Here is a 25,476-nt window from a genome sequence, read left to right as displayed (position 1 = left end):
TCTAACTTGTAATTAATTTTGACTTGGACTTATTAACAATTTAAAAAGTAAGGTTCGTGAATTTGTTTAGCCAAATTTAAATTTAAATTTAAGTTTATATATTAAATAAATTTGAGTTTGATTTTGGATAAATTTAATTTATTAGTTTGTGAAGTAATTCGATGTAATATATATAGAGTTTAATTTTACAATAAATAATTTTAAACAATTATTTAATTACGTTTGTTTATTTAAATATCTATTCACGTATAGATGGTTAAAAGTAATTTTTTTTTCTGTTACCATGATAATATGTTGTTGAATACACGTAAAAAACTTTTATCCAATAAGAGCATGAAAATATAATTATATATAATTATATAGTTTTACATATACATCAAATTTTATACATAATTATAATAGATGACATAAATTATAATTAATATATAAATAAAAAATATTTAAGAGTTAATAAAATTTATCGTTTTTAGCTATTATTTTAGCTATTAACCAAGTTTATTTAGTCTATTAAAAAGTTTTAATTTTTTTTTAAATTTTTGATTTATTAAAAGTCATATTAATGATGTTTAAATAGTTTTTTAAATATATTTTTAATTTTTTGAAAAATTGCTTAAGAACTTTTGAAGAAGTCAAAAAATTTGACTTCTCTCTTTATCCGAAGCTATTTTATCATTTCTATTTATTAAACAACTTTAGAATAAGTACTTTTATGATAACTTTTCAAACACAATTTATTTATAAGCTACTTTTAATATAAGACCATCTCCAATAGAGAACTCATTCCAGTCCCTATTTATGGGCCACCTGTCATAAAAAATAACTCCACACAGCTTTTGCATCATAAACAATAAATAGGAACTCAAATCATCTCTCTCTTTTCCATTAGAAGGAACTAACTTTAGTCCCTGTTGTGGTCCCACTTAATTAATTAATTAAAATATTTAAAAGTAATATAATCATTATTTGTTTATAATAATATTAGTTAAATTTATGATTTAAAATAATTTAATATTATAAAATATTAAAATAGATAACTTAAATTTGATTAATATTTTAAATTTTACAATAAAAATAAATAATCAAACCAAAAATTATTTTATAATATATAAAAATTATATTTATTTTTTATGTAAATAAATTTAATTAATTATGATTCAATATAACAATATAAATAATATTTGATATTGAGTTAATATAATTATTTATATTAATTATGATTTAATATAATTAATTATTAAATTAATATAAATAATTAATTAAATAGATATATATATATATATCTAATATGTTTTAAATTTTTTTATTAACTTTTCACATGGCATAATTTTATTGGCGGCTATAACTCCCTCTCTAGAGGGATTCTCAGCCTTGATCCATGTGAAGAGCCTCCTTCCTTCTTTGCTCTCCAACGACAATTGGGTCCTTGTATGTCAGAAAATGAACTCTATTTTTTAGCATTGGAGTTACTCTAAATCCTTATATTTTAAATTTTTTTTCAAAAGAACTTAATTAAGTTGTTTACGCAAACTGACTTTATTTCAACAATACATTTTTAGTACACAGTCTATATTTTTAAACGTTAATGTCTAATTATTAGTTAAAAACAATAAATTTTACAGGACTTCTAACATTCTTTTATAAATAATATATATAACTTATATTTTTATATTTAAACTATAATTAATTTATTTATATAAAATTATGTTATTTTATTTAGTCTCGCTACACATTTAAATCTTTTTAGGGGATAAGTACTGTTTTGATCCCTAACAATGAGGGCCAGAATCGAAATCGTCCCTGATGTAATTTTCGACTTAAAATCGTTCTTAATGTTGCATTTCATTTTAAAATCGTCCTTTCTAATAAAATTTTTTAATTTATTCCAAAATTACCCTTACTTTAATAAAAAAATATAAAATTAAAAAAAAAGAAAACACATTTTGGGGGGCAAAGGGTATACGAAGGGGGAGGGGATGGGGAAGGGGAACGGGGGAGGGGGGACGGCGCCGGCGGCGAAGCCTGGAGGGGAAGGGGAAAGGACGTGGGGTTCGGGGTTGGGGGAAGGGGAAAGGACGTGGGGTGGAAGTGGGGGGAAGGGGAGAGGCGGAGGGGGGAGGGGGAAGGGGAAAGGGGAAAGGGGGGAAGGGGACGGCGGCTGTCGCTGTCGCCTCGGCTGTTCCTACCGCCGCTGGATCCGTCGTGTGCGTCGTCGTCCGAGGAGCCACCGCCGTCCTTGCTCGTCGTCTCCCTTAGAGTCGTCGCCATCGAGGACTAGCAGAGAGAGAAACGCGAGAGTCAGGGTCACCACCTCGCCGCCTCTGCCTCGCCGCCTCGCCGCCTCTGCCTCTGCCTCGCCGACCCGCCGCCGCACCGCCGCCCGCCGCTTCTTCTTCTTCTTCTGTGAATTCTGTGAATTTCTAGATTTCTTCTTCTTTTGTTGTGGAATATTATTGTTGCTGATTTGTTGATTTGTTATTTTCTGTTTGTTGATTTGTTGATTTGTTGTGGAATATTATTATTTCTGCTTGTTGATTTATTGGGGGTGGGGGAAGGGAATATGGGGAGGGAGAGGGGACGGGTGGGGACGTTGAGTGGGGGAAGGGGGAGGGGAAAGGGGGAAAGGGGGGAGGGGGACGGCAGTGGCGTTGGTGGTGGTATTGGTGGCGGTGGAGTGGCAGTGGGTGTTGATGATGCTGATAATGGTGGTGGAGTGGCAATTGGTAGTGGTGGTGGTGAAGAGGTAATTATGTTGGTAGTGGTGAGGATATTTTTGTCCAAAAAAAAAATAAAAAGAACGATTTTAATACGAAAAAAACGTTAAGGACGATTCTAAATCGAAAATTAGAAGAGGGACGATTTCGATTCTGACCCTCAACGTTAGGGACCAAAATCGTACTTATTCCATCTTTTTAGTAACCAAGTCCAATAAAATTGGCTTAAACTCCAAAAACTATTTTCATTATTTATAGTATGTACACACGCCCACTTCACTAACGCAAATGAAACGCTTGCACGTTTTACGTGCTGCGTTCAAAGAATACGAAAAACGATTCTTATCTTCGTGTGTTTCCTCCTCTTTCTTCTATTGGTGCTATTGTTACGTTGCCGTGTTTTATTTGTTTCTTCTTCTCCTTTCTTGTTCATGTTATTGTCGTCATTTATTTTTTTCCTCTTTTTTTGGTTTTATTTTTCTCAAAAGAGGAAAACAAGAAGAATTATAAAAAAATGAAATAAGAAGGAAAATATGAAGAAAAAAAAAGATAAAAAAGAAGAAGAAAACGACAGAAAATGAAGAAGAGAAAGAAGAAAAGTTTTAAATTGTACAGAATTTATCAAAAAGATAACACCAAAATTTTTTAACAATAATACATAAATATCTTAGTTTTTACACCAAAATTTTGTTACAAAAGCACAAAAATATCTTCTTTAACGTTGGATTTTTTCTTTTTATTCTTCCTTTTTTTTCTTATTTTTTCTTTTAGTAGCATTGCTTCTTATATTAGACTTGAATGAACATATTTATACGGTATTACAATCTTATTTAGTTGAATGAATGTAGGTTCATACTTATTTGATTGAATTTATAGCAAAAATAGATCGAAATTTATTTTTCTTATTTTTTTTGGTTTTATTCCTCTAAAAAAAGTAAAACAAGAATAATTATGAGAAATGAAATAAGAAGAAAGAGATGAAAGAAAAAAAATGAAAAGGAAAAAGACGAAAAAGTAGAAGATGAGAAGGAGGAAGAAGAAGAGTTTTAAATTGTGTGCACCTTATTTAAATCTAGAATGCACCGAAATTTTTTATGATAATGACACACAAATAAATTCAATTTAAAATAAGTTCAGACCAAAATGCACCAAAATTAAACTCAAAATGCACCTTATTTGCACCGAAATTATTTAATAATGATGACATACGAGCAAATTCTTTTTTCTCCTTCTTCTTTTTCATTATTATCATCTTTTTTTTCTTGTTCATTTTTTTCCTTATTTTATTTTCTCATGATTTTTTTTATTTATATCCTAACAAAAATAAAAATAAAAAAATCAAATAAAAAAATACACAATACTGTAAAATTATTAAAAAAAAAAGAGAAAATAAATTTAACAACAATAGCAGTAATAAAAATGACAATGAAAAAAAATATATGATAAAAATAACAATAATAACAATAATTATAATAATAATAAAAGAGATGGAAGAGGAGAAAAAAGAAAAAAAAATTAAAATCAGAAAATAAAAAAAAGTGACGATGGTGATAACAATAATAAAAGAAAAAAATAATAAAAAAAGATAAGAAAGTAAACGGACGTTCAAAGAGTTAAAAAAAAAATCACATGAGTGAAGAATTTAAAATATTTAATTACACTTAATTAAATATTTTAGTTGATTATAGAGCTTTATTCTATTTTATTTGAGCCGTTGAGCGAGTTCATGAGTATTTGGTGAGTTAGACTCGATTATTAACGAGTAGCTTAACTTTCTTGAGCTGGGCTAGATACATTTCCACCCTTCGCAACGACAACACCGTTCACCACGACGACCACGGCAATATCTATATTCCAAATCCAAATTAATCAATAAATACAACAAAAGCAAAAGAAAACACGCGGACACGGAGTTCCTTCTTCAGCTCTTCTTCTCTCCGATTGCTTCAACCAGCCATACAAACAAAATAACCAAAGCTCGAAGATGTACAACAGCAACAACAACAGTAACAGCAACATCCTGGCGTCTCGGACGAGCTCGCGGTCGGTGACGGAAACTGTTAACGGCTCTCACAAGTTTGTAATCAAAGGTTACTCTCTGGCGAAGGGGATCGGAGTTGGGAAGCACATAGCGAGCGAGACCTTCAGCGTTGGAGGGTACCAGTGGGCCATATACTTCTACCCTGACGGCAAGAACCCTGAGGACAACTCCGCCTATGTCTCTGTCTTCATCGCCCTCGCCAGTGACGGTACCGACGTTAGGGCACTCTTTGAGCTCACCCTCCTCGACCAGAGTGGCAACGGCAAGCACAAGGTCCACAGCCACTTTGACCGCTCCCTCGAAAGCGGACCCTACACTCTCAAGTACCGCGGCAGCATGTGGTAGGTTAATTAGGTAGTAAGTTAGTTAGTTATCAATCAATTAATCGGTTATGATAGGAATTTATTAGGTTTTTCCGCTATCTTTGTTTTGGTTCAACGCAATGCTATTTGCTAGGTTTTCTTGCTGTCTTTACAAGGTTTGGTTTTTGCTGTGTTTGAATTAACTGGATTTTGTGTTTTTTTTGTAACGGATTATGGTGTGTGATTTTGCTGAGATGATTTGGGAAGAGAAGTGAGGATGAACTACTTTTGTATTTACCAAATAATTTTATTTCGTGCGTGAAGTGACTTGTTTTGTGTTTATGATAGCTTATAAAGGGGAAACTTTAGGGAAGGCTGATGTTTGTTAAAAGTTACGCGCTAGAATGATTAGAGATGATTGTTGAGCTTTGCATGAGCAAGTAGGCTGTTCCACTGTACTCCGTGAGATAACTGCACTGCTATTCTGGTTTTTGCAAAAGACTCTAGCATCATCTTTCGATTGAGTTGCCTATGTTGTGTTTTATTTTAATTATTTACATAATTAGTTTGAAGCCTGGCCAATACATTGGATAATTGAGAAACAAGGGAAAAATTTGACGAAAATTTATGACATCTAGACTTTGGAAGAAAATGAAACAAATTTGTATCCATATACACATTTGATGCTAGTGGTGGATTCTGTGAGTCTTGGGGATGTGCATTGAGGATTTATGAGCTATCCATTTACTTTTTTTTAGGGGCTATAAGCGATTTTTCAAACGAGCTCAGCTCGAGGCATCAACCTTCCTCAAGGATGACTGCTTGAAAATAAACTGCACAGTTGGTGTTGTGGTGTCATCCATAGACTGTTCAAAGTTAAACACAATACAAGTTCCTGAATCTGATATTGGGGCACATTTTGGCATGCTGTTAGAAAATGAAGAAGGCTCTGATGTTACCTTTTCTGTACATGGAGAAAGGTTTCATGCACATAAGCTTGTACTAGCTGCTCGGTCAACTGCATTTGAAACAGAGTTTTTCAATGGGATGGATGAAAATGATCAGGAGATAGTTGTTACTGACATGGAACCTAAGGTTTTCAAGGTAGCACTTTCCGCTAGCCTTTTCTAATTAGTTTTTTTACTTCCCAGAACATACATGCTACTAATAAAGTGTAGAATATTGGTTGCTATTTAATGTTTGTTGATTTCCATTCTTGTGCAGGCATTGCTTCATTTTATTTATAGAGACACTCTTATAGAAGATGAAGAGCTCTTTATGTCACGGTCAACATTCTTTGCTTCAATATCCGACTCATTTGCAGCAAAATTGTTGGCTGCTGCTGAAAAGTATGATTTGCCAAGACTGAAGCTGATGTGCGAGTCCGTAATCTGCAAAGACATATCTATTGATTCTGTTGCCTATATATTGGCCCTTGCTGATCGTTATCATGCTACAGAACTGAAGTCTATTTGCCTCCAGTTTTCTGCTGAAAACCTTGTTGGTAAGTTTTCCTGTTTTTTTTTTCCATTAGTGATACTATGTCTGCTATTTGACAAAGTAGACACTACATGTATTATTAGCTTATTACCTTTTCGTTTTGCTGTGGGTCCAATCACTGAAGTTTTCACCTTATACTTGGTTGGAAGGACCTCGCTTATTTTGAGGCTGGTAGTATGGATAAATGGCTTCACTTAATCTTTCTACAAAATGTGATGTTCATGAAAAGAAGAAAGAAATAAAAGAAAGAAGATGGACTCAACTAGCTAGTACTAAACTTTACAAGTTTTCATACACATCAATTTTTAGATTGCATACTTAAATCCTTCTTCATTTGTTTATCTTTTTGGATTCATACTTTTGATAATAGCCTTAAAATTGGGAAAAAACCATATGGTGTTTGTAAGATGCATAAGCAACTGATTCTGATATCATTTCTCTTTTGTGCTTACTTGCAGCTGTGATGCAATCTGAGGGTTTTGAGTACCTTAAGGAACATTGTCCTTTGCTACAATCAGAACTACTAAAGATAGTGGCCGGATGTGAGGAGGAATTTAGTGGAGAAGGAAAATGTAAAAGTGTGTGGGCCCAGTTTTCTGATGGTGGTGACACCAATGATAGGAGTGTAAGACAACAAACATGGGAAAATGGAGTTGAAAGAAGTCAAAGCTTATGGGTTCACCTTTCTGACGGTGTTAACAATGATAGGAGTCCAGGGCAAGAAGCTTGACGAGGTAAGTTACCATCATTTGTCAGTTAGGTTAAACTGTAAATTATGGCAGGGACTGTATAACCCAATGTGTGTGTGGGGTGAAGAGCTCCGAGGGCAGGGGAGTAATACGAAAATCCTGAAACCTGCCTTATAAGTATTATTTTTAGTTGATTAATAACATCATCATGACACACAAGGATTAAGTTGTAGGGACGCAAAACAATGTAACGTTGATATGTTGTGTGGAATCCTGTTGGGAACATTATAATGAGGAGCTGATCGTGCTTGGCTTCTTGAGGTTGTTGTATTAACGAAGAAATTTGACTTTTTGATACATCTTCAAAGTTCCAGTTCAGTTCAGAAATGAAGGGAACCATAAACATTACATGCAGGGTTCCTATTGGAACAAGTTATTGTTATTTGGTACAAGACCAGCCAGTAGTTCTTCTATTTACTTTTTTGCATCCGTTAGCATTTTATTTCTCTTTCCCTTATTTTTGGAGTGTGGAGACGGGGTAAAACCGGGTTGAACAATCAAGCAGTGTAGAAGAAGGCATTAATGGTAGCTGGTTTTTCTTGTAAAATTAGTCTTCATGTATCTCTAGCATCAACAAATGCTAAGACAGTTAACAAATAGAGTTGATGGGACAAAACGATGTTGATTGTTGAGATGTAAAATTTAGGTTAACTATGGGCAGGCTAATCCAGAATGGTTTGCCCAGTTTGTTAGTGTACTGAGACTTGGACATTTCTGTAATGGTCTAGTTTTGATAATGTATTAATGTTGTAGCCTATTAGGTCAAATTGAAGTGCTTTCGGTAAAGACCCTGATATTGCGAGTTTCTTGACTCTGGAAATGTTGCTATAACATGTTTGAGTTTCCATGATAGCTTCATAGCTTCACAGAGATTTAAGTGGTTGTTTAATTGGTAGGCTGGTTATTAGGTTTCTGTCAAAGGGTTATATCAGAAAATGCCTCTTAAGGGTGTTTATTCGGAGATTATCCATTAAGTTTCTATCCGACTTTTATTGTCCGATGGAGAATAAAAAACCGAGTGAAAATTTCATGAAGTTGTTCTATCCGACTTGCTCATGCTAGAATGGTGAATGCTCCGTTTGGAAAGGAAAGATGGAGCGGCACATGCTTTTGCAAGGATTGGGCCATTCCATATGAGGCCTTGGATGACAGTGGGCGGTTAGGGTATATATGGTTTAAAGGGTTGGGTTAAAAGCGTAATGCAAGAATAAATAATTTAAAAATGTATGATCCAAATGAACCAAAGAAAAAAAAAAGAAAGAATATATGTGCCCAAAACAATGTAGATTAGAATGAGATTTGGGATGAACGAAAAGTTTGGTCAACACTCAAAATCTACTTTAGTTGTTTTGTGGTATACTTGCTATAAATTATTTTTGTATCATTTACAAAATAATGAATAAAGATAAGATTTAAGGAATATTAAATACTTAAGTAGGCACTGCAATGTTAATAATAAATGTATGATTCATGCAGTATTGCCAAATCGTTGAGATGTAAAAATATTTTGAAGTTAATTGATTCTATTTATTTATTAGAAATTTGACTAAATAATATAGTTCAAAATTTAAATATGTAAATATATTGACGTTAACATTTTTTATTATTTTTCTATGTTATTTTTTTTCTGAAATGTAAATTTTTCTAGGTCCGTCACTGGTTGGTACTATAATTACTAAATGCTGAATAAGATTAATGTGATGTGTTTTAGTGTAGATTTTGTTGACTGCTGACTATTATTATTAATTAAAAGAAAGCAATAAGAAGGGTCACTTTGATTAGTGTAGATGTGGGTACGCTTCCGTAGTGGATATAGTGTTGGTGGCATATAGAATAAAAAATCAGAAAGCAGTTGGTCGTTAGGGTATTCCGAGTTTGGAGTGAAAACTTTAAAGAATTATCCGGATCGGTCTGGAGGAAGGAGAATGTTTTCGATTCAGTAGAAGTTACGAAAGAATGGAAGATGTAATGATGAAACAAAATCAAGGTTAGATTCATGAATAATGCAATTGATATGTTTATTTTTTTTGGTGAAAGTAAACCATAAGACAAAGCACATCGATGACAATCCACACGTACTACAATTGGTTGAATAATGTGTAGGTTAAAAGTTATGCATCTGCAAGAACTAATGTACGCGCCATGCACTGAGCAGCGCAGAGTAGAATGTAAGGCCAAAATGGTCAAGCATGATATCAGTGAGCGTTAGTTGAAAACCTGAGTACGTGAACGAAAAAGTTGACTGACAAAGGGTGAACGATGAAGTCAAAACTATAAACCGCAAACCAAAAGCCTTAAACCGCAATCGTAAATGGAAAGCGCGCTGTGGAAACCAATCACAATGTACCATTGATCGTGGACCGTATGTCTTCTCATGTACTTGTGGGGCCTTGAGTCGAAGTTATGAAGACCGGGCCCATAGGTTCGACCGATAAACAGGTAAAAAGGATTGCAGCTAGTCCAGTTAGTTCTCAGGACTCGTGAAGCTTGAGAGCTGGCAAGAATCGGTGAAATTAGGCAAAGACTCGCGGAAACAGGCTGAACGAAAGTGGTTAGTTACGAAGCTCAAAATTGATGAGAGCGAGTGTGGTTTGTAACTCAAATCTCCATGTTACTGCACGTTCCCGTTGGGACCATAGTTGTCAGAACCGAGTCGAAAATCGAACCGATCAGACTACTGGCTTACTGGTTCATACGTTCAACCAATGAGTTACTGGTTGAACCGACAGAACCGGTCTGACGTAAATACAAAATATAAAATAGTCAAAAAACAAAAATTAAAATTTAAGATATATATTGACTAATATTTTAAAAACAATCAAGTTTCAACAAATTATAGTCCTTAAGTATTAATTTGTTTATTATTAACTTAATATATAAAATTCTAGTTTTTTTTGTAATAAAATTTTTTTTTATTTTTATATTAAAATAAATATTTTTATTTTAATAACTAAGTAATTAGTTTATATTTATTATATTATTATATATTATATATATTTATTGAAAAATAATATTAATAAATATCATATAAACATAAAAAAAATAAGCATGTTATAAATAATAAAAATGTTTGATATGTTTTTTATACGTGTTTAATTATATGCATATTAATAATTATGACTAATAAAACATATAATTAACTTAAATATAAGTGACCGAGTATAATACTAAAATAATATGTAAAAAATTATTATACGTTTTTATTATATAATTAATAATTAACATATAAAAAAATAAAGAATAATAACATAGTTTAATGATAAAAAGAGTATTAAAGTAAAAAAAAGATTTAGATTTGAACCACAACTTCGTGATTTTTGAATTTTTCTAACAGTTTGGTTGTACTGCGTTTCACCGGACTTGACCGGTGCTGGCCGGATTTGGACCGGTTGAAAGTCTGATTTATTAGTTTTCTAGTCAAGGCAGTCGGTGCAATTCGATTTTTACAATTATGGTTGGAACAAACCTATTGCTGTTCCTTAGGCTATTTTACATTGTTGATTATATTGTGACGACGCACAATGAGTTTATTAGATGTTACTTTAACTTTATAGTGGCTTGTGTTTAAAATTACCATGTCTAATTAAAAAAAAAACAAATATTCATGTTGAACATAGTTATTGTTTAATTTAAAGATGGATTAAGATTTGTTTAGTTTGGACAATATTTTTATTTTTTACTTAATCTAATTATCCAATTATTTTTTATTATTTATAATTTAATTTTGAGAACTATATATCATTGAATATATAGTATTATATTTCATTTTATTTTTATTATTGACATTGTGCTGGTGTTTTTAAATAATGTAGAGTTGGTGTGTCTTTTTTTTTGTATGGATGATCACAAATCTGACCTTCAGATTTGTTGTTTTAGATTTTTTTAAAAGAAAAATTGTGTTTTAAAAAATTTTTAAAATTTTTTTGAAACATGTAAATCGAACCCTTCAATTTGAAAAATTTTGATTTTTTTTTGTTTTTTTACTCAAAACTTACCCTCGATTTTCTATCCCTACCCAAAACTGAGGCTCAGTTTTCTATTCTATCCAAAATCTGACCCTCAGTTTTCTATCCCTACCTAAAGCTGAGTCTTCAATTTGTAGTTTCTAATTTAAAAAAAAATAATTATCTCCGTATCCATAAAAAATACACTAACTCTCCATAACTATGCATAACACACCTCTCTAATCCATTATCAAAAAAATTAGCCTTAGACTGGTACCGATCATTATTATTATTATTGAAACATACCATAAAGTTATAGTTAAGTTTAAATTCTTAATTTAATTTTCGGTGTTGAATTTTAAACAACTGAAATTACTAATGCTATGTTTGTTTGAGAGGAAAATGAAACGAAAGAAAAGGAAGGAAAGAAAATGAGAAGAAAAATGATTATTTTTCATTGTTTGGTTGAGAAAGAAAACTAAAGGAGAAAGAAAATAGATGAAAAAACTGATGGGGCCTACCAATTCTTTTTCTCTCAAACATTAGAAAGAAAATGGAGAGAAAACTAATGTTTCTCTCTCTACTTCCAATACTACCCCTTCACTTTTTCAATATCTATCTACTTAATATACTAAAACTGGATTTTCCCCCAACTACTAAAGGTGACGAGTCGATCTCTCATGCCTCCATTTTCCCTCCAAAACGAAAAAAAAAATTTTATTCTAAATTATTTTATTGTAATTATATTATAATTAATACTAAATGAATAATATATAATAATACTAATTTGGCAACATATCTTTATTATAATTATATCAAATTAATATTTAATGCACTATTAAACTACTTATCAATTATCAATTAAAAATACTTTTAATAATTTTAATGATAATAATAATATCAATAATAGTAATAATAATAAAAAAATTTACCCGATTCACGTATATCAAATAATTTTATAAAAAATATCTTTAATATAATTATATTGTAATTAATATTTAATAAATAATATATAATTATACTAATTTAGAAACATATCTTCATTATAATTGTATCAAATCAAAATTTAATGCATTATTAAAAAATTATCTTAATAATAAGTAATTTACATATTTATTTTTGTTTTACTAAAGTCTATATATAGTGTTTTCCTGTGGTACATGAATCTAAATTTGAGAGTGAATTCATAATTTTATATTTAGTATTTTTTTACTACTTCATAGAATAAGAATGTATTCTTCATTTTTTATTAACGTTGATCCTTTTAAGGTACAATTTATAATTTTTTATAATATTTTTTTATATACTCATTCTATTATATTATTCTTTTGATAATTTTTTATTTGTTGTTACTCTAAGTTATTCTTATCGTCTAATGTTCTAGTTCGATTGTCTTTTGCTACAATCATTTACAATGCATCACATCTATGAAATACCTCATCGAGTTGTCTTCACTGATTCGGGTTCCAACTACATGGATGTAAGTGTTCAAAGAAGAGGCAATAGTCTCTACTTTATCGAAGGATGTAAGCGTTCAGTTTTGCTAAATTCATGACAAATTCAGATATGCAATTTCAATGATTGGTAATATATTTAAATTTTCTTAGTTTAAGCTGTTCATTATTAGAATAATTTTTTAACATATTTTGATTTTTTTTAGAAATTATCAGCTTTCTTTTGCATGCATGCAATGCCATTGAAGGGAATAAGAGTTAGTTTGGTTTCTCGGTGTGGTAATTCTATACCTTACCGCATTGCATGGATAGCGAATGATGAAGCTTATCTAACAAGAGGATGGTCTAATTTTGCACGAATTCTAAATATTGAAACTTACGATGTTATTTCAGTTGGTTGTCGTTACAAAAATGATTCTATACTATACGTGACTAAGGACTAGAATAGGTTCAATATTGTTTAGGTAATTTGGTTTTACTATTAGTATTTGATTAAATTATAATTATAGAATTTTAAATTATTGCCTCAATTTATATATTACGATTATTTTTTGTGGATGTGCTATTTTTAAATAATTTAATAAAATAAAGTAGTGTCAGATATTATTAAGTTTATTTTTATCCTTTATTTATTTATTTGTATTTTCATTATATTTGACAAAAAAATGAACCTACACATATATTAAATCGTTGACCTAAAGACAATTTATTTGTCAATAAAAAAATTTTATTTATAATTGGAATAAAATTTATTCACCAATAATCGGTGGATAAAATTGAAATTATATCCGTGTCATATAATTATAATTGATTAATTGGTATAAAATGAAATTATACCCATGCTATGAGTAATAATCTAAATAATTATATTTTAACAAAATATAATTTGAAATAATTTATAAACAATTATCTTAACAAAAATAATTATTTAATAATTAATTTAAAAATCAATGCAAAAAATAATTATTAATAATAGTATTATTAACTGGGTAAATAATATAATTTTAAATTATTACTTGAAATATAAATAATATATGAAAATCTATTGAGTAAATCAATGATTTTGCACCTTAATAATTTGACAATTATTACTCAATTAACCAGTTAATTGAATTAGTAATAACAATTTCCAATTTCAAATTTTGTATATTAAGTAGTTATTAAAAACTGGGTAATAACGATTTACACGGGAAAATCATTGATAAATTCAATTAACTATATAGAAGATAATATACTAACAGTTTTAGTATATTATTTATGGCAAGCGAAATTATTTCCCCAGATTTTCTATTAAAATTGAAATTAGTAATAGTTTAAAAAAAGGTTTATTAATAAAATTACTAATAGCCACATTTTTATACACAAGATATATGTTTTCTATATATTATTTAAAAAATATAATGAAACATGAATAATGAATGAGTATGTTATTTCTTTGACTAGCTAATTAATGCAAAATCGAGTAGCCTTTTTTATTCGATTGAGGTCATATTTTGTTTGGTAAAAGTTTTAATCACCTTAATTAAATCCTGTCTTTGTGCCTTAAGCTATACAAGTAGTAATATGTTACATATTATTTAGTATATCTAAGTAGTTATTTCTCATAGTGGAGATGTAAAAAATCATATTAAGGTTTATTGCCAAATAATTAGTGGATGAGTAATAGTAGATTATATTATTTTGGGAAAGTATTTTCATTATAATTATATCAAATTAATATTTAATTATGATAAAATATGTTAATTATAATTATATCTTAGAATTATAATAATTACGATATTTATGTTATATATTTTAATCATTTATGTACGTAAATAATTAGAAATTAATCAAATCAAATTATCACGGTAAATAATATGTTGTATATTATTACGGGAAATAATCCGTAAATAAAATTGAAATTACACCTGTGTCATATAATTATAATTGATTAATTGGTATAAAATAAAATTATACCCGTGTCATGAGTAATAATCTAAATAATTATATCTTAACAAAATATAATTTAAAATAATTTATAAACAATTATCTTAACAAAAATAATTATTTAATAATTGATTTAAAAATCAATGCAAAAAATAATTTTTAATAATAGTATTATTAACTGGATAAATAATATAATTTTAAATTATTACTTGAAATATAAATAATATATGAAAATTAATTGAGTAAATAAATAATTTTGCACCTTAATAATTTGACAATTATTACTCAATTAACCAGTTAATTGAATTAGTAATAACAATTTTCAATTTCAAATTTTATATATTAAGTAATTATTAAAAACTGGATAATAACGATTTACACGGGAAAATCATTGATAAATTCAATTAACCATAAAGAAGATAATATATTAACAGTTTTAGTATATTATTTATGACAAGGAAAATTATTTTCTCAAATTAAATTTTATATAATTATAGTAAGTCTCTATAATTAAAGCAATATAAAACTGCTTCATATATAGCAATAATATTATACATATTTATATATCTCTTCTTTTATCTTTTTTTAAAATATTGACATATAATTAATTAGAAAATATATAATATTAAACTGTTTTGTTATGCATATATATAAATTTATATAATAACCCGTATAATTTATACGTATGGCATAATACATATGTCAAAAAAAGATTCCATAATTTTTGAAAACTATTGTTTTGTTATATGAAATTAAAATTGAAATTAAATAATTTCTATTTATATAATTTTTTTTCTATTAGTATCAAGTATTTTCATTAAAAATTCATATCGTTTGTAATTAGTATATATATATATATATATATATATATATATATATATATAAGTCGTAATAGTCAATTGTTTTAATTGTTTTGACGTTAATGTTCTTGCGAATGAACTAAGTGGGTATTTAGAAAGGCTAACTAATGAGCAGAAATTTGCATACGATCAAATAATTGGTGCTGTTAGCGGTAATATGGATGGACTTTTCTTCTTATACGGTCAAGGTGGTATTGGAAAAACATTCTTATGGTCAACTATATCATGTTCAATTAGGTCTAAAGGAGGTATAGTTTTAAATGTTGTTTCGAGTGGGATTGCTACACTTTTGTTGCCTAATGGAAGAACTGCACATTCAAGGTTTAAAATTCCTTTGGCCATAAATGAGGATTCTTTGTGTAGTATTAAACAGGAAAGTCCTCTTGCAAGGTTAATATCCAAGACCAAATTAATCACATGGGATGAAACTCCAATGATAAGTAAGTATTGTTACGAAACTTTAGACAAATGCCTCAGAGACATCTTAAGGTGCTCAGATTCATATAATGCTCATTTGCCATTTAAAGGTAAAGTTGTTGTTCTCGGAGGAGATTTTAGACAAATTTTACCTGTGATTCCCAGAGGCTCAAGGCAAGATATAATTCAGTCTTCTATTAATTCTTCATATTTGTGGCATAACGGTAAGGTTTTGAAGCTTACAAAAAACATGAGATTGTCACTAGGTGAAAACAACAACATACAAGAACTCAGAAATTTTGCAGAATAGCTACTCAAAATTGGTGATGGTTTGGCTGATGATACAACAGATGGTGAATCGATTGTTCATATACCATCTGACATTTTGATTAAGAACTCTGAGACAGCTTTGGATGACCTCATTGATTTTGTGTATCCAGATATGTTATCCAATTTATCCATTGAAAATTATTTTAAGGATAGAGCAATTCTTGCACCAACTTTGGATTGTGTCACTGATGTCAACAACAAGATGACTGCAGGGTTACCTGGACAAGAAAGAGTCTACTTAAGTTCAGACTCTGTGTGTGCTGAAGAGAGAAATATGGAGTTTGAGTTAGATGCTTTCTCGCCGGAGATTCTAAATGGAATAAATTGTTCAGGTCTACCACCACACAAGTTGGTTCTGAAGGTTGGTGCTCCTGTTATGTTGCTGCGGAATATAAACCAAACTAATGGTTTGTGCAATGGAACGAGGATGCAAGTTAGAAGAATGGGAAATCATGTGATAGAATGCAAGACTTTAACTGGTAACAAAGTTGGAAGTATTATTCTTATCCCAAGACTGAATCTAATTTCAAATAATGAAACATTACCGGTCAGGTTTCAAAGAAGACAATTTCCAATTATCATGTCATTTGCAATGACAATAAATAAGTCACAGGGACAAACTCTATCGAAAGTTGAAATTTACCTTCCAATGCCAATTTTCACCCATGGTCAATTGTATGTTGCGTTATAAAGGGTAACGAGTAAAGATGGTCTGCGAGTGCTATTGCAAGATCATGGACACTTGGAAGATAACTGCACGATGAATGTGGTATATAGAGAAGTTTTTGAGAGCCTATAATAAAAAGGTAATAACAAAATGTCTTACTAAATCTATTTATTTATTAAAATTTATTACTATCACTTAAAAAAATTTAGAAATTCTAGGAACTAATAGATGAATTCTTATTGTACATTAATAGTTTGAGAATATTAAAATTATCAATAAAATTCGTATAATTTTATTCTCTTGACAAATAATTTTATAATTATGTTAATCATATAATTTTATATACAAACATTGATACAGTGTTGTTTCATGTATATATTTTGCAGGTATCAAAGGATAGCATTGAATTGTTATTCAGTAGGTTTAAATTATTTATTGTTTATTACAAAACTTTCTGTATTAGGATTCTCTATTAATTTGTTCTTCATTTTGAGCTGATTTTGATATTTTCTTACTTTACAGTAAATCAACATATAAAATTTTGTTGATAGATTTAAGTATTACTAGATTATTTATGGTCATATTGAGTATATATGTTTGATTTATTGAAAAAAGTAGATTAAATAACTATTTTATAGTTAATACAATTAATACTATATTAAGAAAAGAAAAACAATGCATACAAGTTATTTTTTTATTAATTAAATTATTATAATTAAAATGAAATTTAACAAAACAACTTAAAATTATAATGTCAATCTTATCACGTACATGACACGGGTGATTAAACTTGTATATTTTAATATAAGAGTAAAATTATCTTTTTATAACATTTATTTCCTTCTTATTTTCCTTCCATCCAAACACATCTAAAGAAAATAAAAATCTACTCAATTTCTTTCTTTTTCTTTCTTTTCTTTCTATTTCCTTTCTCTCTATTTCTTTCCTTCCAACCAAACATAGCATAAAAGTTAAATATTTTATGCTCAATTAATTTTGTTTTTGTAAAAAGTATGATTTATTAATTAATTTTAAATTCAAATTTAGCGATCATTGTACATAAATGTATACTTTTTAATTAATTATTCAATAATATATAATATAAAAATTAGTTTATTTAAGGCAACTATATTTAAATTGATTTAGCCTATTTTTTTAATTAATCAATTATATATATTAAATTTTAATTATTAAAAATATATTTAAAAAAATATTTTAAACATCTTTATTTCAGTGACCCTCTAATCATATTTGTGTTCGTAGGCTCTAAGGCTGCGTTTGTTTTTGAGAATAGGATAAGACAAGACACTGAAAGACAGAGACACAAATTTATGTGTTCTTGTATTCTATTTGGTGATAAACTAGAAATAAATTATGAAAATTTAATTTATTCTCATTTTTTTCATTTAAAAAATTTAAGATGAAAAATATAATAATAATAAATATAATCATAAAAAATTAATTAAAATAATTAAAGAAAAAATAAAAAATAAGTTGTGTCTCTTATTAGTGTTTCTGTGTCTTTCTTGTTAGGATGAATACAAAATACACTAATCTAATATCTTTGGACACATTATCTTTGTCTATATTTTTTTTTTGTTAAACACAATTTTATTTTCTGTGTCCCTATTTCAATGTCCTGTCTCTATAAATAAACACGGCCTAATTAAATTCAGATGGAGATAACAAGTTCCTAGAGAGCCTTCAACAGATGCGGGTAAGCAGCTTCAGACACTTGGAGCGGAATGGGCAAGTTTCACATCCCTTTTAATTTTTCCAGTACCCATTTTCTTGGGAAGTTAAGAAGTGTCAGGACACTAACAATTTTTGTAATTTGTAATTATTAAGTAGTTATCAATAATATTTTTAATAATATAAAATTTTATTTAATAGTGTAAAATTATTTATTTTTTTATTGATTATATACTAATTAAAATTTAATAAAATTATTAATTCTCTAAATTTTTTTTAAGAGGTTAATGTGTCTCCCATAAAAATAATTCTTTTTCACCGTAATAAGCTATCCCCTTACACACCCATGTTCTCCTGTTAACGAGACTAACTATCTGGTAAATTATTTTACTGTCTTTTATTTTTCGGCCAATTATAAGGTACATATATTAATTTATATAGAGATAAAGAGATTTTTTAAAAGATGTATGTTATGATGTTTATATATACTTGTCTAACTTAATAAATAAAACTAAGCTAATATTTAAATTAAAAAATATACAAATAAATAATTTTTTAATATTTAAAATTTACCATTAAGAACAGGTTTGATAATTTCAACACCAAAATTATAGGCATTATAGGAGTAAATTCTTATAGTGGTCTCCGAAATTGACGCTGTGCACCAAAATCATTTTTAAGATTCCAATTGCATCAATTACGTTTTTGAGATTGGAAAAATTGCACCATAATAGTCCCTGACATGTTTTCCGTTAACGACGCGCTAACGTGGCTTGATGATGTGGACCTTTGGTGACACGTGTCACCTCATGGTTTGGCCACATGTAACGGCATGATGACGTGTTGGCCAACGACACATGGCATGCTGACGTGGATGGATATGCCACGTGTCACAATTCTATTTTGCCACGTGTCAGATTATGCCACGTGTCACAATGTTATTTGTCCACATGTCATCAACTATGTCATCGTTACATGTGCACCAAATTGGTCCCTTACTTTGCATCAAATGATTCATTTTAGTCCCTGAAATTGAATGCTGCGCACCAAATTAGTCTCTTTATCAATTTTTTCTCATTTTTTTATGAATTTAAAATTCTTATTATATATTCGAATACACTAATTTTAATTTTATCTTTTCACAAGTTATTTAAATACAAGTATTTTTATAAAATATTTTTAAAATATTAGTTTTAATTATACAATTTTTTTCTACAATATTTTATTAAAAGAATTATGTGACATATTGATATTGATTTAATAAAGAGTGTAAGTTAAGAGTATAATAATATTCCTTAATACAATTTTTTTAATATTTAACACTTTAATAAATATTTTAGGAATACTTGATAAGGCAATTATCAACTAATATAAATTCATTATTCCAATCCATTTTAAGAATGCCTGATTTCCCATATAACTAATTTCTCACTAATTTAATAAGATAGATTTATACTGCCGATTATAGTAATTCATTTTATCTATAACTTAGTTAGACGGCTTTTTCATATATTACACTATTAATCAATATAAGTGCTTATTGTAACCATGACTTGAACGATATTAAAACAAATACAAATAAATACAAGAGACAATAATAAAATTTTGATTTTAATTAATATGTACTCTAATGATACAAGTTAACATTATTAATTAAAAAATTTATTATAAAATATGTATAATAAAAAATATAATTAAAATTAGTGTATAAAAAAATATTGAGAATTTTAAATTTATAAAAAAATGAGAAAAAAACTGATGAAGGGACTAATTTGGTGTACGACATTCAATTTCAAGGACTAACATGAGTCATCTGATATAAAGTAAGGGATTAATTTGGTGCACATGTAACGATGATACAGTAGATAACACATGGACAAATAGCATTGCGACACGTGGCATAATCTGACACGTGTCATACCTATCCACATCAGCATGTTACGTGTCATTGGCCGACACATCATCATACCGTTACACGTGGCCAAACCATGAGGTGACACGTGTCACCAAAGGTCCACGTCAGCACGTCTCTAACAGAAAACGGGTCTGAGACTACTATGGTGCAATTTTTCCAATCTCAAGAACGTAATTAGTGTAATTAAAATTTCAAGGACGATTTTGATGCACGGCATCAATCTCAAAGACCACCGTGGGAATTTACTCGCACTATAGAATTTATCTTCTTGGCGTCAATCTCAAAGACCACCGTGGGAATTTACTCGCACTATAGAATTTATCTTCTTTAAATACAACTGTAGATTGACACGTAGTGTATATATCATTAAGATTCATGATTGCTGTCGGTGAATATTAGAAGCGTCATAGAAGGGACAAAGGAGATGCTCATAGCTGTTGAGCCGTGTAACGTCCGAGCTTTGAAGATCCGTTACGGGAATGGTAATTTTTTTTTTTTTTGCCAGTATTACGGGAATGCTATTGGATACATTGTTATTGTATTTTGGAACTTTTGGATTTCGGCCTCGCTTTTTTTGTGATAATAGTTGTTTGTTGAGAAAGGAATAAAATAAAAGTAGGAGTTTATACTGTTCCTCTCTTTCTCTTTTACAAATAAATTACTACATATATTAATAGATATTTATAAATCATTTCTATTATATTTAGATAATTATATCAGTGAATATTAATATTAAAATTATCTATTTACGTTTTTTTATTTTATATCTATTTTATCTTCTTTATTTATTTTACGATACATGCAACCGTTTTCCATAATTAAATTAACGACCCTCGAATTAGTGCCGCGTACATTTTTCAAGATTAAATTTAAAACTACTATACTTGTTCTGTTGTTTCACTTGGGAGTAATTTCAGTTTCACTCAAACAATTCAATTTAACATGGAAGAACGAAAGATAGCACTAACAAATTATGAACAATCAATATAATTTCAATCTCAAAACAATATACAGTAAAAGTCTACTATTCCTCGAACAAAGGGGGTAACTCCCAATAATAGGTAGATCACACTTGCACTAACTTGAAATTGCCACCACAAGACCAGCAACTCGGGTCTAAAAGCTCGAAAGTAAAACAAATTCACCAATAACACGAATATAATCGATACATAGAGATAGACATACGAGCATGAAGAAAGTGTAACATTAGATCTCTCTCATTTGGTGGCTTGTGCAATTATGTTGCTTATTGAACTAGCTTCCTCCTTTGCAGTCTCCACCAATGAATCCTGGAAGCCAATATCATACAAAATTTGCATTAAAATTTGAGAAAGAAACTGCAGATCAAAATTTTTCTAAAGCAGAAACTAAAGACCTGACATACCTGTGCAGCTATCAATCGGGCAACGGTTTTCTTGCTTGACTCTTGAAGTTCGCCGGCAATTAGAAGTTCATCGAGTATATAATAGGCCTTTAAAATATAAAAAACAGAATCAGAAGTGACATTACCTTTCACACAAGAAAAAAAAAAGCAGTTAATATAAATAACAATTGATGCTCAATTACTCCTAATTCAGGGTGGCCACCTTGAAGAATCAATGGAAATAACTAATTATTATTACAATTTATTTGTTTATTAACATAAATCATGACATGGAGTTGTGGGGACAAACCTTGTGGAAGTTGAATATCAAGTCTAGTTCACAGACCTGCATATGGTGATGCAAGCATTACTGAATTAGAAAGATATGAGAAAACGCTATATCTTCCGAAACATAATGGGAATACTTCCACTAGTAAATTAGATAGTAGTATTCAAAAGTTAAAGCTTTGATGAGAACTCACACTGCCAAAATACCGATCAAGAATCTCCACGTAATGATGAATTATTTCAAGAACTTCTAATTCATTGTCATCTTCATCAATACACATGCAAAAATACAGACTAGCATACCTGTAGGAGAATTTGGAACATTTTCAACTAAACATCAAGCCAAGACAGAAGGGTTCATTGGAAAGGAGTAGCAATATGACACAAAGCGTTGAATCGTTTTGTTTGAATACCTTTTGTATACAACTTTATATCCTCTCCATTCTACAAAATTACATAGCTTGGGTGCACGGGTAAGGATCACTCCACTGAGCTCACGGATTACCTTTTTCAAGAATAGATGACATGTAAATTCTAAAATTCATATATCAAGAATAGCTAGTGGGCAAAAAGAGATATTTCAAGGATGAAACAATGATAATAATACATCATGCATGCAAGAATGAACTACACCTATCAATCATCAAAGTAACAAATATAGAAGAAACACAGGAGGTTAGCAAACTATCCTGAACTTAACAAGCCATAGGTTATTACCTTACTTCTTTCCTTCTGAGTGTAAGGTGAATACCATTTCGTCAGTCTGACCTTCCCTTGACGGCTAATGAGCAGCACAAAGTGTATCTACATTTAAGAGCGGAATATGCTCAAATTGGAAATGCATAAAGAATTTTCATGGTATAAAACCGCACACCGGCACAACGCTTTATTATAGAAAGACGGATGGAAAAAAGAACATAGCAATCTGCTTCTATTCAAGTATTAGGGTTCCAAATTTCAAAAGCAGGTTACTATTAAATACAAGTATGACCAGTACACATGTAATCCTAGTAAAAAATAAAATGTGAAAATAACCTTCATAATTGACTGCCTAAACATGAAAAATCATTGCTGAACCAGAAATTGCTAAGGCTTAATTAATGAGTAAGCTGGACATAAACGAAAAATCATTATCTGATAACCCATCGCAAAGAAAAATAAGACAAGTTTGAGAGTATTAGTACAATCAAATCCAAAATGATGAATTATTCCAGTATAGTTGAAACAAAAATGCACGCAGAAATAACAAAGTTAATTTTTTTAGGGAAGAAAATGCCAATTTGAACAAAGACGACAAGGGCAAGGGAAAACCAGTAGATCAAGGGTTTTCTGGTGACTCCATTTGCTTGATACAAGATTATGAAATTTATCATCTCAATCAAGCTAACTCTAAAAGGAATTCAACACTAAATCCACAATTGATCAAACATTTTTAACATCACATGCCAACTATATAAACAAAAGTTCAATTCAGATCCATAATACGCAAGTAAGGCTATGAAGAAAAAAATTACCAGAACTTTAAAAGTGAATAAATAAATAAAAGATTTTGAGTTCAGGTTGCAGCACCATAGCAAGCGATTAAAATCGCAAACCTAAGTAGTATCTCAGTCATAATTTGCGTTCAGGACGAAACATTAATTCAGAGATCTGTTTATGGTGACTTGAGCTACAAAACTTTAAGCTCGAGTTGTTTCAGAGAGAAAGAGGAAAAGTCTTCACTCACCATTGGATCGTGGTCAAAGAGATCTCAATTCTGAACGCTGCACAGCAGATCGTAGTAATAAGACTTGGGAAGAAACTGGTTGGAATAAACCGTAACACAGCCGAGAGACAAGACGAGCCGAGACAAGAGAAAGAGCTTGTAACTTGGATTACTGTTTCAATGGTATAGCCCAGCCCACTTCTCGATATTAGAGAGTAGTATTACAAAGAGAACTTATGGGAAATGGCAGTCATAATTTATTATTTATGTATAAATATATATTTAGTTTAATTTATTTTTAATATATATTTTATTGTGTATTTTATTTTAATGATTAATTTTTATATATATTTAACATAATTTGTTTATTTTTTAATTATTTTTTACTAATTTTTAAATAAAACTTTTTTAATTCTTTATATTTTTTAAAAAATTAATATTTATATAAATATATATATACACACACATGAAATTTTTACTTTTTTTTTAGTATTAAGAGAGAGAATTAGAGTTTTTAATTATTACCGTGATACCAAAAATTAACAATCAATCGACAACATTACAAAAATAGAAATAGATATTTAGTATTTATAAAAAAAATTAATTATTTAATTTTAGTAGACTTAATTATTTTATTATAACATATTTAATTATTTTGTTAAAAATAATATACAAAAAATATAATTATAAATATACATCAATACATAATAACTCATTTAACAGCAATTTCTTGTATTTGTAGATATTTTTGTTTATAAAAAATAAATTTATAAAAAAACTACAAAATTTATGAATTATTAAAAAAATAGAAATATAAACTAAAGAAAAAATAATACTACTTAAACGTAAAAAATAAACAGATATTTTGAAATATTACAAAGTTTAAAAACTGAAAAATAATACGTGAGTAATTCTTTATTTATTTAGTTAAATATGTATATGGTTTAAAAAGTGTTATGAATTTTTGTTTTGGCTTTTATTATTTTTGTTTTATTTTAATTAAAAGTGTAGATTAACAATTTGAATTTTTATTAAAATAAATAAAAAATTATTTAAGTCTCAAAATATGTATGATACAAAAGTTATGCAAAAATAAGCATATGTCATTTTACAAAAGAGTAAATAATTATTTTTTATCATAAAAAATTTAATTACTGATAAATTTATTTATAAAAAAATAAAATTAAGATTATACTCATAAAAAATATACTCCAGTTGACAAATTCATCCACACCTTAAAAAATTATTCAAAATATTTAAATTATCTCTAGTAATTTAACAAAAAAATTAAATTAAATAAAAGCACAAATTACAATTTAAATTTCAAATTTCTCATATTCCCCACATCCCATGTGGCTTTTGTTTTCATTTCCATTTCAATTTCAAATGGTGTTTGCTACGGTATGATGATAAATTAATACGTATCGATACGTTTAAGATATGGACAAATAACAATAAAACATGTGGAATTTATTTTCCACGTTAACATTTAATTTTTTCTTTTTTAAATATATAGTATATCACAATTTTTACTAAAACACCCTTTTAATTAAATAAAAATAAAAAATATTTATTTATTTAATTTTATAAAAAAACTTAAACATCCTTCCTT

General features: G+C 28.9%; 3 protein-coding genes across 3 annotated transcripts; 2 read left to right on the top strand and 1 right to left on the bottom strand.

Moving 5' to 3' along the window:
• The first annotated feature begins 4,444 nt into the window (after positions 1–4,444).
• LOC112696910 (BTB/POZ and MATH domain-containing protein 4) lies at positions 4,445–7,602 on the top strand. The gene is made up of 5 exons (XM_025749848.3): positions 4,445–5,093; positions 5,813–6,158; positions 6,279–6,558; positions 7,013–7,288; positions 7,471–7,602. Exons 1-4 carry the CDS (start codon positions 4,696–4,698, stop codon positions 7,282–7,284), a joined length of 1,296 nt encoding a protein of 431 aa, XP_025605633.1. The 5' UTR covers positions 4,445–4,695; the 3' UTR covers positions 7,285–7,288; positions 7,471–7,602.
• An 8,042-nt stretch (positions 7,603–15,644) lies between these two features.
• LOC112805718 (uncharacterized) lies at positions 15,645–16,925 on the top strand. The gene is made up of 2 exons (XM_025848060.1): positions 15,645–16,128; positions 16,255–16,925. Exons 1-2 carry the CDS (start codon positions 15,645–15,647, stop codon positions 16,923–16,925), a joined length of 1,155 nt encoding a protein of 384 aa, XP_025703845.1.
• A 4,541-nt stretch (positions 16,926–21,466) lies between these two features.
• LOC112696909 (AP-1 complex subunit sigma-1) lies at positions 21,467–24,116 on the bottom strand. Its single transcript, XM_025749845.3, has 7 exons — positions 23,886–24,116; positions 22,877–22,963; positions 22,573–22,664; positions 22,354–22,462; positions 22,182–22,217; positions 21,893–21,979; positions 21,467–21,797 (listed from the first exon to the last, which is right to left on the bottom strand). Exons 1-7 carry the CDS (start codon positions 23,886–23,888, stop codon positions 21,726–21,728), a joined length of 486 nt encoding a protein of 161 aa, XP_025605630.1. The 5' UTR covers positions 23,889–24,116; the 3' UTR covers positions 21,467–21,725.
• Positions 24,117–25,476: the final 1,360 nt, after the last annotated feature.

Source organism: Arachis hypogaea, chromosome 6 (genome assembly GCF_003086295.3).
Source record: "Arachis hypogaea cultivar Tifrunner chromosome 6, arahy.Tifrunner.gnm2.J5K5, whole genome shotgun sequence".
Classification (NCBI taxonomy): Eukaryota; Viridiplantae; Streptophyta; class Magnoliopsida; order Fabales; family Fabaceae; genus Arachis; species Arachis hypogaea.
The sequence above is the reverse complement of the archived record's forward strand: the minus strand, read 5'-3'. Positions and strand labels throughout refer to the sequence as shown.